The following is a 17049-nucleotide window of genomic DNA, read 5'->3' as shown; positions in this document are numbered from 1 at the left end:
CTGTTGGATGAAGCTTGCGGATATGGGACTGAGATCAGACTTAATGTTTAGTGCATTTAGATACTGTATCAGAACTAAAAGTTTCTGTTTCAGATGCTGGTGTGAGAAGATCACCATGGAGACCAGCTGCAGGCCAGGAGTTCAGAAAGCTGCTGCTTTGAGAATGTGCAAAGAATCCATGACAAATGGTTGTGAAATCAATGCTGTAAAACTGTCAGATGTTGGGTTGGAATAAAAATCACTGAAAATACTTTCTGTTTATTTGATTCTCTACATGCTTTAAAGATGTACATAAAACATGTAGCAATATTTACAGTAAGGCCACAGGAGGACGGGTGAATCACTCCAGTACTGGATGAGTTTATTGACCAGTTCATACAGAGTTCACACTAAAAGCAGCTGCCACAGCACAGCCAGTATAGAAGTTCATGCAGGATCAGTAACAAGTGGGAATCTCGGATATTTCAGAGTCCGGGGTGCTGCTGCCACTCCTGTCGCTGTACACGTCCCTGAAAATGACACACTTTCAGACTGCAAGCTTGTTTTTCCTTTTATATAATGAGCAGAAAAGTTGTGGGGTTACCGTGGAGACAGCCGGCATCCTTTCTGTAGATAACCCTGGAGCTTCCCTGCAGCTGCCAGCAGCAAGCCCAGGTACGGAGGAGATGGCTTGATGGGCCGAGACGTGAACTCTGGGTGGTACTGCACTCCAACGAAGTACGGGTGATCTGGAAGACTCAAGCTATTAGAACCTGGAACCAGACAGCTGGAGCTGACCGAACAGGTTTTAGGTTTTACCATCGAGTTCTATGATCTCCATCCGCTCTCCTTCCACATCCTGTCCAACGAAGCGGAAGCCTTTGTCTTCAAAGTGACTCTTAAGTTCAGGGTTGACCTTAAAACAAGACAGTGTACTGTCAAATAAAACTAATGGGCAATTCAAGTGCTTATTGAACAGAAAATCACTCCACTATTCTGTTTATAGACAGTGTTGCCAGATTGTGCAAGTTTCCACCTGACCATTCAGATTTCTCAAAGTGTCTGTAATTTCAAACTTCAATGACAAAAGTTGCATTTTATCTGACTTTTATGTCACAGATGCGAGACGTGTCAAATCTGGATTTGTCACGTCCAGATTTGACAGAAAAGGTAAAATCTGAAAATTATGCAAGTATGAAAGCAGTCTGTCAGTGAAGCATATCACAATCCCTCCAGTCCTGGCTATAACCAGGGATGAAAGTTTTAATTTCTTGGGGGTACGACAAAAAAAAAAAAAAATTAAAAAAAAAAAATATATATATATATAAAAGTTGGGTAGCTCTTGAATTGCAACAAAATAAAGCTGTATTTCCCTCAGCCCACTGGCTGCAATGTTGACTCCTTGAGATGCCATGAGACCTAAACTCTGAACATCATGGTATGGAGTCATCCCAGTTTTTCATGTCTACCATATAACCATTCATTTTAGCTTTTAAACTGGTTATATGTTCCTGTGTCCAGACAGAGGGATGATCAGTAGCCCAGCATCATGAACTGTTTGTTCTGAAGATCCTGCAGCTTCCACTTCTCTTCCTAACATGGCGCCTCCTCATCCTGACTCTCATACTGACAGGAGGAACCACAGAGCTCTGTTAGGTTAAAGATCATCTTCTGAAGTTGGGATATTTTTCCTCCAGCAGGTTCCAGAGGAATCACCTCAAACCAGATGTTGGACTGGATTTTATTTCAATGTTATTTATGAATGTTAGAGCCTCATTTTAGCTATAAAATGCTATAAAGGTTGAAAAAGGTTATTATTTTGGAGAAAATCTCATCAACATCAATATTTCCACTAAATAAGAGGCAAAAAACAAAATTGTTTGGTAAAGGAAAAGCCTCTCAGACTCTGAGCCCGACAGAACCACACTATGTTTTTATATTAGACAATTAATTTAATTTCACACAATTATCGCTGTAGAAGCCATTTATTTGTTAGATACTTAATGAAACATTTACCGTGTTTGATGTTTGTTGTAAATGACATATAATCACAACGAACGAGATAGTTAGTCCAATTTTGTCGTTTATTGAACGTTCATAAATTACGACTGTGATGCACCACAGCAAAGGTAAAACAACCTGAACAGGTGATCAACTCTAAACCACTCGCACATTTTTGCTCTTCGTCTGTCATTAAAGCACACCCGTTGACATGGCAACCTCCTGCGCTCCACAAGCCGACCAGATTATGAGATTATGTTAAAAACATTCAGTCCGTTACGATATTAGGTTTGCAGGCTTGATATTTATTTTGCGGTCATTAATAAGCCTCATGAACTCAGTGGTGGTTGATTAGTTCATTTTAAACTCCTGCTCTGCTAGTTATTTTGGTAATGGAACCGAAACGCACAGAATTGCGCAACATCTTGTTGAAACAATAATCACAGATTATTATTGTTGTTGAATCATTAATTTGAACACGTTTTATTGATTTTTTTGTTGTGGTTCTTTAATAAAGTTATGAACGTTTTGATAAGGAGTCAGAGGAGGACGTGCTGGTCTCAGCGTCTGGCTGCGTTCAGTTTGTCCTAATGCTGAGATCGACTCAAAACCTTCGACGATCGACATGTTGCACCGCTGCTCTAGCAAAGCACGAAGAGTTCAGAAACAATATGAAATGGGGAAAAAGTTATTAACTGATTTAAGTCTGTTTTAGATTGTTCTTGAAAAACTAATCAGTCACGGCTAATTAGTGGGTGAACTCACTGCTGCACAGTGAACCCACTGATTTTTTACAGCAGACAGTCGCTCCCCTCTCTTGCAGGTACTGCCCCCACTAAATCTTTTAGGGGTACGCAGTACCCTGCCGTACCCCCTTACTTTCACCCCTGGCTATAACTCCACAACCCACAACTTCTCTACAGACGTTTCAGGCATCAAAGCTGCGCCACCTCACAGAAAAGACTTAGTACAGTAAAACTGCTGTGGTTTTTACCTCAAAGCGATGTCTGTGCCTCTCCTCCACATATTCTGCGTCTCCATAAAGTTTCCCTAGAGGACAGAGTAGTCATTAGCAACAGCAACAATAATCAGCTACCCGACAACGAGCAATTAGAGGCTCCCTACGCATAATGCTGTTGCTGGTTTTGAAAATGGTCCGCCTCTTCCCCAGCCTCATGGTTCCGCCCATCTGCCCAGGGTTGTGCTCTGGCATGTCGATCACCTGGGAACATGACAGCCAACAATTAGTCTGATCCACAGGAGGCGAGGCAGCCAGAGATTACTGCTGAACAGGAGGAAAACCCACCACAGGATGTTTTGACTCTGGGTCGAACTCAGTGGAGTTAGCATCTACAAGTCACACAGAATGAGAGCTTATTGGGTTAGTTGCCATCAAAGTTGGTTAAAAGTTTGACTTTATAAAATGTGATACCACCAGTCATACCTGGCCAGCCCAGCACGTTCCTGGCATATTCACACACAGCCAGCTGCATTCCAAGACAGACCCCTGCAGAGGAACAACCAGTCAGTCAGAGTTCAATGTGTTTTGTTCTAATAAATCAGTGACACAGGATGGTCCAGTCAGTCAGTGACCTCTCACCTAGGAAGGGTTTCCTCTGCTTCCTGGCCCAGTTGATGGCGTGAATCTTCCCCTCAGTTCCTCTAACACCGAAACCCCCCGGAACAAGAACGCCACTAAACACAGGAGGACGTTAAATGTGCATCCTTTAAACTTGGAAGCTACGTGCGCTGCAGATTAATGCAGGAAACTCACTCAGCGCTGCAGAGTTTCTGCCATGCGTCGTGGTACTTCACCGGTTCCTCCTGCAGGGTGGTCGGCTCCAGAGATGCCGAATCAATGTACTGAAAACAAGAGGCACCATTTAGACAACAGTCCAGGCTGGGATTGTCATATCAGGTGCAACAATGAGGGGCTGTGTGAGATGTTTTACAGCAGGCTCTGGGAAAATCCAATTCAATCAAATATACTTTATTTGATTTGACTTTTGATCCTTGACCAATTCCTACGAACTTGGAGCCGAAATGGAGTCCCATGTTCACCTCAACATCAACCTGATGCTGCGATCCAGCTGTAGTCAGAACTGGGATGATCAACCTAAACCCAGCGCAGAGTTTCAACTTCCCAACTAACTGGAACGCAGCACAGGAGTGAGAGGAAACTTTTCTGACTAAAGATTAAACTTTCCCCACTAGTATGTTTGAATACAGTAAGCTTCATGATATCCATGTATTTAAGCCAACCAGTGCAAACATCTAAACTTTAAGTGAACACATCAGCCTCATTGTGATGACAGGCTCACAGTGGGAGTGAACACACCTTAACCTCCAGTCTGTGGCTGATGGCCAGAGCAGAATGTTCCAGAGCCTTTATAACCGAAGCGTAAGAATCTGAGAACTTGGTGTACTTCCCCACCAGAGCTATGGAACACTGCTCCAGTAGTCTGTCGGACCTGCAACCACACCATCAGCATCAGTACACCACCTGACTCTCTGAAGAACAGCGACCCAGACTCCTCCAGAACCCCCCACTGCCCACCTGTCTGACATCTCCTTCCACTTGGTGAGCATGGTCCTGGACTTGGTCTCGATGGGCATGTTGAGTCGGCTGCTCAGGTAGCCCACCACGCCCTGATCCTCCAACAGAAGGGGGACTCTGTAAATGGACGAGACATCATGGACGCAAATGACCTGCAGAGACGGAGACAGGAGAGGTTTAGAACCGCAGAAGAACACAAAGACTCAGGCCGTAGCGCTCCACCTACCTGCTGAGGCTCTACGTGGCAGAACATGGAGATCTTCTCTTTCACTGAATTCTCCAGAGGGGTGGTGCAACGGCACATGATCTGGAAGAGGTGGGACAGCGAAGATGAGGTTGGATGTCCTGAGAAAGGCTTAGACTACAACTGAATGCTAGAGAAGTTCATCCAGAGCTGGTTCAGTCACACTGGTTGACCTTTTATCTCTAAAACATCTGTGTCAGTGTTGGACCTGCTGTTTTTGCTCTGACTAAATGACTGTTAATGAAGAACCTGCTGTCATCCTGAATCAGCACCGCTGGTCTACAACGCTTCAACTGTTCAGGCAACGTTGCAGGTTTCAGCCATGGAACATTGTTATGAAAATTTGTGGCTGTGTCTCGATGGGCATGTTGTTCTTTGACATGAACACAAGGCAATAAATTGATTTTAGAAATTAATTGAATTTGCTGCTTATAGGAATGTGATTTTTAGTGAAAAAAGATTTTTGCATTAGTCTGGCTTCTGTAGTTTACCGTTTCCATAGGTAAGACGGAATTGACCCCTCAAATCCTTCAAGCTGGACTGCTGGGAGTCAATCGACCAATCAACCCAACATTCTGACTTATCCACTAGTAGTTTTGAACTTGAACGAAAAAATTGCTGCCAGAAATAAAAATGGCAGATTTGTGAAACTGGTTAGCTGGAAGTCCTTGACCTTGTTTGGCAGTTGCAAAGCAAATAGTGTAATAAACACCCCTAACCCTTTGTTCTTGAGCTTATTTTATTAATTTTTTCATTTTATTCATTTATCTTTTCACTTCATGTATACATGTTTTTTCTCACTCGGCTATGTTAAGAAAATATGAATAAATCATGTAGGAGGTGGACTGAATGCCCTGCTCATCAGTATGCACTACTTGTTTTGTGTTAGTTTTTCTTCATCTTTATCTGATTTACACAGATGTGACTTATGTGGTATAAGTAGAACCGATTCCTGTTGTAATGCCCCATTTCTCTGAATATATATAAAAATATAATATACTGTAATAGTTTGAAAAACATAACAGGGAATAGAGGAAACGGAATAAATTGAAAAATATGACTCAAACAGAATATAAAGATATCTACACTGCACCAGGAGAGACTCAATTAAACTCTTTTGCAGCTTAAGAGATTCCAAGTTCACAACAAAATGTGTTTAAGGGCAGAAAAAATGTGTTTTTGGGTGATATGTTCCATTTAACAAAAGAAAGGGAGGAAAAAAAAAAAGAAAGCCAGAAGAGAGACATTGGACTTTCTCTGACTTTAAAGCCTTCAAGAGTTTGGGGGTCATTATTAAAACAGACAACCAATGAAGAAGAAATCCAGTTCAACTTCAAATCAGAGCCGTAATGATTCATCAAATAAATGGAGTACCTTGATTATTAAGATTCCTCGAGGCAAATTACCTGCCTCCAAGCTTCGTTAAATTAGGTTTTAGCGCCATGTGTTGATGATTATTTATGTTGCACTGCGCTCTTACTTCCACCTATGTGATGAATACTAAGTGCTGTTACACGCCTTAAAATAAAAAAACTTATAGTTATGATATAAATTAACTATACCGTTGCTATTGCCAGTTTAATAAAAAGTGTCTTTGAATAGTGCAACAATTGCTTCTAACAATACAATTAACAAGCTAAACACTGAAACTTAAATAAGACTTCAGTACATTTCAACTCAAAACAAAATGTAAAAAAATGTCAGTGCCCTAAAGGTTTGCCTTACAGGCAAAAATCCCTCAACATTAAGTAAGAGTCCTTTCAATGTTTTAGCAAGTAATTTAGAACATGCAACATAAAAATCACAGGCGTCTACAATGTCAGCCGGTGTAACGCTGACCTGATGTGGTGAAGCTACTAGCTGGAGCGGAGATGCGCCTAAAGCTACAAACACTGAATAGAAGAAGAGCTGCCATCGATACAATTGCAGCCAGGCATGATTTAATGTTACGAAATACAGTTTTACCAAGTTGCTCAAAGTCTAAACTGGTATTGTTGTGATTGTAAGGTGTAAAGTTTACCTTCGACCAAACGCCCCCCACAGGAATCCCAGCGCCTCCCTTTTGGAAAAAGTTCCGCCAACTTCCTGTCCTCTTTCCTCTAGCCATGCCCAGCGCCACTTGTTTTTAATTCCTTTCTCAAGTAAACGTGTTTCTTTACCGGGTGAGACAAACTCCATCTTTTTTCATATTGCATTTGATATAATTGCTGAACCGAATGCATGCGCTTCTTTTCTACAAACCGTTTTACAGTCATTGGTCAAGAACACGGGAGCTAGAATTCTTTTTGGCAGACATCTTTGTCTATTATCTACAGTTTAGTTGAGGCAGGCTGTTTGGTCCAATGCTCGCTTTGCTTGAAAGTCTGGCCCCCAGACGGAGCTCTTAAAGCCCGGAGACTACAGTTTGGTTGAGGCGGACCGTTTGGTCAAAAGCCGGAAATCCGGCCCCCGGCCGGAGCTCTTTAAGCCCTGCTGTTAGCACAATGTAGGGTGACTGACCTAACAACCATTTCCCCTAGACAAATCCACCTTTAACTGTTTGTTTTATTTTATCAATTTTTTATTCTATTACCTGTCAGAATAATTGAGATTATTCGATTACTAAAATAATTGATTACACCAGCCCTACTTCAAACTACTGCTGCTGCTAACGTGGCTAGCCACAAAAACTGTTGTACTGTAACCTGGACTCTTCTAATGGAGGACATGCTTCTGTAAACTCACCAGGTCAGGAGAAAGGCCCAGGCCCCTCAGCTCTCTCACACTGTTCTGTGTTGGTTTAGTCTTCTGCTCTCCTGTTGCACTGGGCTGTCCACAACACACACACACACACGCACACGCACACACACGCGCACACACACACACACACACACACACACACACACACACACACACACACACACACACACACACGAGGAAGAAGCAGTGGGTTGTGTGAGCAGCAGGTTTCCCAATGAAATGGCGTGAGGTGGTTAGCGGTTTGCATCCTACCTGTGGTATCAGACTGACGTGGATGTTACAGAAGTTCTCCCTCTTTACTTTAAACTGGAACTGCCTGAACGCCTCGATGAAGGGCATGCTCTCAATGTCGCCGACAGTTCCTCCAAGCTGCAAACGCAAACAGAGATCAGGATTAACCCTCCCAACAGGCTTTTTAACTCCGGAGGCAGAAACAGTTATCAAAGTCCCTGCAATAAAACCCAAAAGCTGCAAACCAGAGTTTACCTCTATGACGCAGACTTGAGGCTCTGTTTCATCACCATCGACGGGAACTTTGGCCTGTTTCATCACCCACTCCTGGATGGCATCTGTAATGTGTGGCACCACTGGAAAACAAAGTGCAGCAGGAACGTTAGCGTAGCCCAGATCCGATCAGGATCAAAACATGGTGATCGTGAGCAACATGTTAATATTTCATAACCACAGACTGGTAGGAGTTAACATGAAGTTTTAACCAGGGCTGTCAATGTTAACTCATTCGTTTAATCTGAAAATTTCAATGCGTCAATATTACGCAACGAAGATTCATCAAACTACCTAAAAGTCTTTTTGCCATGGAGGGTTACCTTGTTCACCGCAGAACATTATGAACCCGACACATAGGGAGCGAAGAACAGCCAAAGGTGAAAGTTCTTCACGACAGCAACAAAAGTTAAACATTTTTTAGTCTACGTGTTTAAGGTTTCACATGCAGGAATTCTGCTGATCGCTCAGCCGGTTGATGACAAGAGACCGTCGCCTCATTGTACAAGTTATTCAGCAAATGATGGAGAGGGACATTTCTAAATTAACATTCAAGACAAAATGGCTTTCTTAAACCTTCCTGAATACAAAAAACACAGAAAACTGAAAATCTTCAGACATGCTTGAGATAATAAAACATTTTCTTAAATATTTTTTTTTAAAACATGCGGACAGTGACAGTTTTTGAAATAGGATTTATGGGCAGCTGCCCAGGGCAGCATCACAAAGGCTTGGGGCACCAAAATATCTAGAAAATAAAATGCATCTCATCTGTCAGTTGAAAAAGCAGCTGAGCAAGTTTTCTACTACTTATATGTATGTGTAGTGGAATACGTTTCTCTTACTGCTTGTTGAGTACTGGTAGGCTACATTACCTGCTTTCTGCTGCTGCAAAAAACCATCAGATAACTGCTTGAATTCTAATTAGTTGGAGTGGGCAGAAGCAGAGGCTTGCCCATTCCTGCAAGAACCATAACTGCGTGCATATTTATATTTGAAGCTTTCAGAGTTAGGCACAGTGATTAATGTGGACTCATTTACCCTGCACGGTCTTGCCCAGGTAGTCGCCCCTCCTCTCTTTGTTGATGACTGACTGGTAGATCTTCCCGGTTGTCAGGTTGTTGTCTTTTGTGAGCCGGATGTCGAGGAAGCGTTCGTAGTTGCCCAGGTCCAGATCCACCTCGCCGCCGTCGTCCAGCACAAACACTTCACCTGGACACGGACAACGTGAGACAATCGTACGCCACAGCGGTAAACTGCCGGGCTCGCAGACGTACCATGCTCGTACGGTGAGAAGGTTCCAGCGTCGATGTTGATGTACGGGTCGATCTTGATGGCGGTCACATGCAGGCCGCAGGACTTGAGGATGGTGCCCACACTGCTCGCGATGATCCCTTTGCCGATGCCTGAGATGACGCCGCCCGTTACCAGGATGTATTTCATCATGGTGCTTTACTGCCTGGAGACGGAATAAGACACGGTTCTCATTCCAACGTGGTACTTTAAAAGCATCAGGCAAGCTCTGGGACACAACACTAACAACACCAATGACACAAAGTACGTTTATTGAACATTAGACTGGGCAGACATTAGGTCAAGTGAGTGCTAATGCTGCTCAGGACACCGTCTCAAGCTCTGAAGCACTAACTGGCTTTTAAAATAATGTACTTTAATTTCATTAAATTATTTATCCATTTACCATTTTTATACCAATCTATTAAAATATGCCAGGAAAGCATCTTTCAATTTTCTGCTATTTGCTTTGACGAAATTATAGTCATTTTGAAAAAAAAAAAGTCTCTGCCACCCAATAAGTAAATGAATATCTGAATGCTCCTGGAGTACGTAAGTACGTAATGCAAAAGGTATTTAAGCGTCTTTATTCCCCACAAATTGACAACAAAAGAATTAGCAAATACGATGCCTTTGATTTAGTGAGGCAAAGGTACAGTAATGCTTAACAATAGCGACTGAAAACTGGTGTTTATCTGATGAAATAGCTTGGACTCAGTAAGAATTCAATATTTGAACTTTGAGTTGTCGGGTTTTACTTGCTGCTGTTGTGCTGGGCTGCATTTTACAGAGCACTACGATGATCAATATCACGAAAATACGCTGTTTTGAACGGTTGAGAACAGCGGACCTTCATAAACAACTTTCAAAGATTCCAATGTAATCTGAGGGACCAAAGCGGACCCCAGAACGTCTTTAGCTTGAATGTTCAGCCTTAATACTTTGTATCTTACTGCTCGTTCAGATCTAATCGTTTGTTTTGAGATAAGTAACTTATTACCAGACTCTCTTGCCGGTTAAGGTTTAATTAATTAATTAAAACCAAAAAAGCTCAAAACAAAGGCAAGGAAAACGTTCTAAAACAAAAATAATGCTGCTTAAGCATAAAGATAAAGAAAAAATACCAACTATCGGATTCCTGGTTGATAACGCAGGAACTAAATTGATGCGGCATTTTCCCGGCATAAAGTTGGGCAGGCTTGGGGCGCTCGATTGCGTTTGCGATGCAGTCCTGAAGGGCGGAGAGTCACGCACTATAAAGAAAACGAGGCAAACCGCTCGTTCGAGTTAACCCTGTGGAGGAATATATCCCAGCAGGACCAACCTAATGCCGCCAGTACAGTTAGCTTTTTGCTACGGGTACACGTTAGCAATGCTTCACAGTAGCTCTATAGCGTCATAGTGAGAAATGCTGATAAACGGCTTTTACGCAAATGTTTTAAGTCATAAAAGACAAAACGATAGCTCCGTCTGAAGTCTAGCAAACGAATTAGTGCAGTGTACACTGCTTTCAAATTAAGAAGCAAGTTAAAACACAGATCATTCCCACCAGCGTTACAAACTCTGCTGTGTTAAGAGAGGTGTAGCACATTAGAACATCAACTGTATGAATTACAATTGCCTAGGCAATTTACGTATTTGGAAATATTTGTATTACTTTAACCGGATGCTTAACCCAAGTACATATTGTAACCTAACTTGATACAAGCTAACCAACAAACCTGTCTGGACTGCATCACATTTCAACTTACCGAAAATAATCCTCAACGATGGCGTCCTACTTTAAGAAATAAACAGCTACACAGAGGCTCAATAAACCTTTACCCGCCGAGTCAGTTTCACGTCCCAAATATTGACGTTTTTCGTAAAAGTGCCTCTTCATAGAGCCATCGACCCCTCAGATTTTCTCAACACGTGTTGGAAGCACGATACGGGCTGCTACATCACTGATGACAGTCCTATGCTGCCTTCACGGCCACCTCGAAACTAACATTACACGAGGACGTTTTCTGAACACTTGTCCTGGGGAGGGTTACTGTGGAAACGATTATAGTTCTTACTTCCGGTAGAAATAGGAGACGGACATGCCGTCTGCTGTCAGAGAGCTATTCAGAACAGAGGAGCGTAATTATGAGTTTAATCAGGAACAGCGCCAGGAACACATGGTTAAGTTTTAGAGCAGAATGACCGAGATTTTGCAGCACTGCTAGCTTCTCGTTTCTCTGAATAAAGGACAGTAATAAAGAGACAAACGGTGCAGCTCGACAGTGTAAAATATCGGAACTACATAATATTACCATGTGATGTGAATTTTATTTTTTATTTGGATTTGAAAAAGAATAATACATTCCATTCGTGCCTATTGGTTTACATACTTTGTGTTACCTAAATCTAAAAAGTTACACATTTAAAAAATAAAGTGTCAAAATTTAGTTATATTTATATCAAAATAATCAGCTGATCTGAGTCTTTATGATTGTGTTTGGGCCTGTAATGAATTTCTAATAGACAAAATTAAATATCCTATGGCTGCTGCTGCAGCACATTTTTTAAGCTGTTACTTTTTTCTTCCAGTGACTAGGGCAGACTTAGTTACTTGTACTTGTTACTTACCTAACAGAGGTTCTCATTGCATGTGTTCATTCTCATTCTGTAACAGTCCCCAAATTATTGGAACCTGAAGAATAAATCTTATAATCAATTCACCTCAGAATTTACAACTTGGATCTTGGAATGACATTACACTAATTAAACTGTGTTACATTTAGAAGTCACTATATCTATGGCATTTTTATTATTGTCCTTAGACTGTGACTAACCATTTTAGATGCTAAAATAAATTGTGTTCAAGGAAATGTACAAGTGAGTTGCTGAGTTACCGAGTTCTAACGACAGGAGTCACCCTGGTTAAATTGTCCAGGTTGGATCTGTAAAAGTACAAAAAGTAGAACTGTAATACCATTCTATTCAAAAGCTCTACTTAGTCATTCAGATTGTATATGTTACACTACAAACAATACTGTAGTACTTTGGATGTAAACTGTCTGATGTACCTTACAAACTTTATTACTGTATCTATCACCATGAGCCACGCTGTATCTTCAGTTGGTGAAAAACATTTGACTTTCTTAGTTTTATTTCTAACTTATTTATATTTATGTAAATTGGGTCTTGTAGCCTCAAACAAAATACATGTTGCTGTAGAATTTGAGTACATAAAATGCAGAGAAATACATCATGTTGCTAACAGTGCATAATTTGATCAGATAAATCCTCTGGTTTAGTAGGAAACCGTTCCTCCTACGTTTTCAGATTTCCAAGGTACATTGAATACACCATAAAAAATGAGGAGATGTTTACAAGACAGTGAGATACACCTGGTGCTTTACATTAAGGTTTAATGGACAGTTGTCACAACAGCCATTTAACGTGAAATGTTTTGACTTAACTGATTAATACTCATTTTAAAAGAACAGTGATTTAGTTTGTTATGTCTGGCATGTATTCCACCAAACTGGATAATATGAGAACATATTACCTGTTAAAATTGCTTCGTAAGCAAATGTTATTGAGCATGTGCAGAATGACATTCCTCCCTCAGCTGGCTTTAAACAGGAGAGGAATCCAGCCTGTTAAAACTGTGCTTAGCCCTTCTGACCCCCTTTCTGTCTGTCTGTCTTCATCTTCCCTGAATTTATTTTTAGCATCAAGACATGTGGTTTATGAGTCTATATTACCATAAAGTGGTTCCCATGTTTCTGCTTGGAGGGATTTCAGCCTAGCACTAGATATCCTTATACATGGGTTCAAATGGTGTGAATACTTTTACAAACCATTGTATGTTTAACCTAAAAAATTTTATAGGGTATACATTATTTTAAATCCCAAACTAAATTTAAGTTGTTGGTATGTATATATAGTTTGATACATATGCACGCTTTGTTTTAGTAAACAGAGTCTTCATACCGAAGCTCTTAAAGTTGTAAAGGTTGCTGTGTCCCACATTAGATGTTTTTTTTTTATTTGTAGATCTTGCAGTTGGCCACCAGATGTCTGTATTTCTCTCTGTCAATTCTGCCATCCAGCCCCGCCCACGCCTTATACTGCGTCACTCAGCATCTGTTTTTAACCTGTAGGGGGAGCGCTTGTCTAGGAATTCTGATGAGTACCTTTGGGGGGAGGGGGGGAGGGGGGGGGAGTAGAATATTTGAAACCCTTTTGTCTACTGATAATAAAAAAGATGTGTTTGCTTTAAGCTGCGAAGATTCCACCAGCCTCTTACCTGCACTTAGTCCAGTGCCTGATACACTTTGAAGTATAATTATTTCTTTTACTAGAAGAGAATCAAAAATATCTAGCAGGATTTATGAGAGTGAAAGTTGAAGTGGTCTTAATTCAATCACACCAAACAGAGTGGCTTTCAGCTGGGGCCGTGTATCTGCAGTCATAATGGGAGCCGTTGTTCAGAGGTGACAAAGCAAAGCTGAGTCGGTCCCGTTTCAGAGAGATGTGGGGTTAAAACACAGCGTTTCCTCCTTTTACTCCAGTCACTGCTCAATACTTCTCACTGCTTTGCTCCTTGTAATAAATGGCCATGGTTCACAGTGGTTAGTTACAGTGTTGTGTGGAAAGGTCAGCGGTCCTGTGATGCCGATTGCTTTCCGCTCTCCTCATTGTTCTCAGTGAAATATGAAGTCTGGCCAGCGCCTGGGCTCGGCTGTACCGTGGTGAGTTCAGGTCGTGCATAAAGAGCACCCTGCTGATTGTTTGGCTCGTCTTCAGCTGGGTTCACTGTGTCCACTGTGTGGGTGGGCACGAGCAAATTAAAATAACAAAATGATGGGACTAGCGGTGACTGATTGCTGACTCACAGAGCTCCAAAGCCGAGCATGTAACACCCAAACCTCCACTTGTTAGGCTGGAATACAGGAGGGAGGGGGCTTAATGAGAGTTTTAATTCATTTTTGACCCGAGCTGTGATTGAATTAAACTCCCACAGAAGGGCTGGATCCTCTACCGCACTAAAAGCCATTTCCTCCTATTAGAGATGGAGCAGGAGCCACAGTCAGACAGACCAGATGCTCGGAAATGCCAGTTTGTTTGCTTTTTTCCAACTTTGTTTAAAGAAAACAACACACTTCATGTTTCAGTAATTAATATATGGAAAGTTGTAAAAAATGAGTAAGCCTCATTTTTAACCTCTCAGGCTATAAATTTATGTACATTTTTGAGAAACATTTGAGACTTACTGGCAGGTTTGGACTTTTTAAAGGTAGCTATAGGTTAAATATTGTCTTTGCTTTTGTAATTCAATAAATTATGTGAAAAAGGAGACTTTAACTTTCAATTTGGAAAATAATAAAATTAATCTTATAGGGTTTTGGGTTTAGGAAGCTCATTGAAATCAGACAGTGATGTTGCACACTAATTTGTTACTACAAAAAGTACTTTTAGTAATTTTTTAATATAAAGATCTCAATGCCTTTTACAGTCAATCAGTAGAACAGCTTAATGTCACAGTTAAACATAGCAGTCTCTCCCTCCAGGATGTTGCCATGTTTAGTTTTTTTCTTGTTGTGGCCTAAAATTACAGATTTTATGACACCATTTTTCAAAAAGTTGGGGTCAAAGTTGCAATCTTTTCCAGTTTTAGTGAGAAGTCAAGCTCAGTTTATTATTAAAATCAATAATAATAATAATAACAACAACAATAATAATAAAACCATTTTATCTAAAGGAACTCCAACAGATTTTATTGAGTGACCAACTTTGATAAGAACCAAGAATTCCTCAATGTCTGATCTTGAGTAGTTCTATACAAAAGCCAACAACAATGAAATTGAGCCTGCAGTATCCTAAGATGTATAACAATAGGGCTGCAGTAAAATATGGAACCATTAAAGAAACCATTTTAAAAAGGCAAGTGCAAAGAGAAAGAACAGTATGTGGTTTGGTGGAGCCACGGTTCCCAAGAGAAATGCCTCCCAACCCCAAAGCCCCGCCCACTTTACACCTATTCATAAACTCAGCTCTGTGACCGCCTAAATTGGTAACACAGAGGTATTGATATTTTTATTATATGATGATGATATAAAACACAGCACTCTGTGTAGAACACACAGGGCTTAAATGTCAAAGGTCTACAGTCTGACAAGAACAGAAATAAACAGTTAGCCTTCCTTTGTTTTGGGTTTTAAATCACAGAGAGCAGCCTCTCCAAAGGTCACTTGCCCTAAAGCAATTAGTGGATGAAATGAGTGTTGCAGCTGTGGGAGCTTACAGCAGAGGGATGGAGGTGGGATGGGGGAGGGGCTGATTACTTTGTCTAACACCGTGGGGATGATGTCTCTCTCTGTAGACTGTATCCTCTCATTTCTGCAGAGAAAGAAACCAAGGTGCTGTTTTTGTCTCTAACAGGTTGATTCAAACTATGAATATTGTGGGTCTGCTGATTATTTGCAGAATCTGAGTGTAGGTTCTCTGTCCTGGTTCAAAAGTGTTGGTGTTACCAGTCACTCTATTTGAGTCTGACATTTACATTCCAAGTTTAGCTTATGTTTTTGCTTCTTTATCCATTAATTATAATATCTATTGATATTCTTTTTTTTTTTTTACCTGAAACTTGAATGTTCAGTAATGTCAACGTCAATGTGTTTCTAGAAATCACATTTAAAACAACAAAAGTCCTACTGAAACACCTTACAAGTACACTGGAGAAAAAAGAAACCAGTGAAACTAAAGTAGTGGTTGAATAACCTAAATAAATCTGATTTACAGCTAGAATGAACACAGTGGAGAAGGCTACTCTAGAAGTAGAGGGAAAAGTAAGATATATTAATATCTTTCCCCTTCAATTAATAAATGCTGGAAAAATAGAGGCTAACACAGTTTGTAGCTAAGCTAACCGGATAATCACAAACCAGATCTACCTACCTCTTTTTTGAGAAAAACTGGGTTACAAATCTTCTTTTTTTTTCTCTCACCTTGTTTGAAAACCTGGTTAGGAGCCATAAATCATCTGTCGTCCTGCAGTCACCAACTGAGGCAAATAGAAATGAAGGCAGCTCTGCAGGACCTTGTCCATGTAAATATCCTTGTCTGCATGTGGAAGTCAGAATATCACACACACCATCCTTGGTCGGGTTGTTCCTGTGTGAGGTCAGCCTTGACAAAAACCTGCAGTTTGATGGTGTCCTTTTTCTTATTTAGGAAACCTTGACTGGGACTGTTGAAAATGTCCTCAGAACCTTGGCTTTGAGGCTGGTACGCTTCACAAACTGTACTACAGAAACCAGTCACACACTCTTGCTATAGTAAAAGCCCTTTGGATAAATTGGTATAATTCTAAACTGTGGTTTGCAATCACATGCTTGTTCAGTTCTAAAAAATTTTGTTTTAAGACAGGCATTACTTTATGCAGAATCCATTCGATTGCTTTGTGTGATTTCCAGTGGGAAATCCTTCACATCTACTTGGATGACATAATTATGATGGGCAACGGTTTACAACAAACGCAGTTATAAACATCATTTAACTCAGATGTTTTTAAAAGTGTCTTTAACTCTGGCCTAATGGTGAAACAAAAAAGGCCCAAAAACAAATTCAACATTGTCTAAAAGTCTTATAAAAAAATTTTTATCAAAAAAATAAAAAATAAAAACGGTCATGAAATCTGGAATGGGTCAAGACTTTTGGACTCCACAGAAACACAGCGAGAAGCAAGAAAGATGTA

The 17049-nt window shown here is 40.7% G+C and overlaps 1 protein-coding gene across 3 annotated transcripts; it reads right to left on the bottom strand.

Annotated features, from left to right (window-relative positions):
• Positions 1–330: 330 nt before the first annotated feature.
• Positions 331–16371, bottom strand: ctps1a (CTP synthase 1a). 3 transcript variants are annotated; one of them, XM_008421296.2, is made up of 18 exons: positions 16301–16371; positions 9302–9483; positions 9066–9236; positions 8007–8107; positions 7773–7889; positions 7506–7589; positions 4764–4844; positions 4538–4689; positions 4319–4451; positions 3755–3843; positions 3581–3675; positions 3425–3487; positions 3287–3330; positions 3106–3202; positions 2975–3030; positions 799–895; positions 584–728; positions 331–509 (listed from the first exon to the last, which is right to left on the bottom strand). In XM_008421296.2, exons 2-18 carry the CDS (start codon positions 9468–9470, stop codon positions 437–439), a joined length of 1767 nt encoding a protein of 588 aa, XP_008419518.1. In that variant the 5' UTR covers positions 9471–9483; positions 16301–16371; the 3' UTR covers positions 331–436. The 3 variants fall into 3 exon arrangements, with proteins under 3 accessions (XP_008419518.1, XP_008419516.1, XP_008419517.1); XM_008421294.2 differs by lacking the exon at positions 16301–16371 and adding an exon at positions 11069–11367; XM_008421295.2 differs by lacking the exon at positions 16301–16371 and adding an exon at positions 10446–10523.
• Between the last annotated feature and the right edge of the window lie 678 nt (positions 16372–17049).

This window comes from Poecilia reticulata, linkage group LG11 (genome assembly GCF_000633615.1).
Source record: "Poecilia reticulata strain Guanapo linkage group LG11, Guppy_female_1.0+MT, whole genome shotgun sequence".
NCBI classification, from domain to species: domain Eukaryota; kingdom Metazoa; phylum Chordata; class Actinopteri; order Cyprinodontiformes; family Poeciliidae; genus Poecilia; species Poecilia reticulata.
This window is presented reverse-complemented; position numbering and strand designations above follow the sequence as displayed.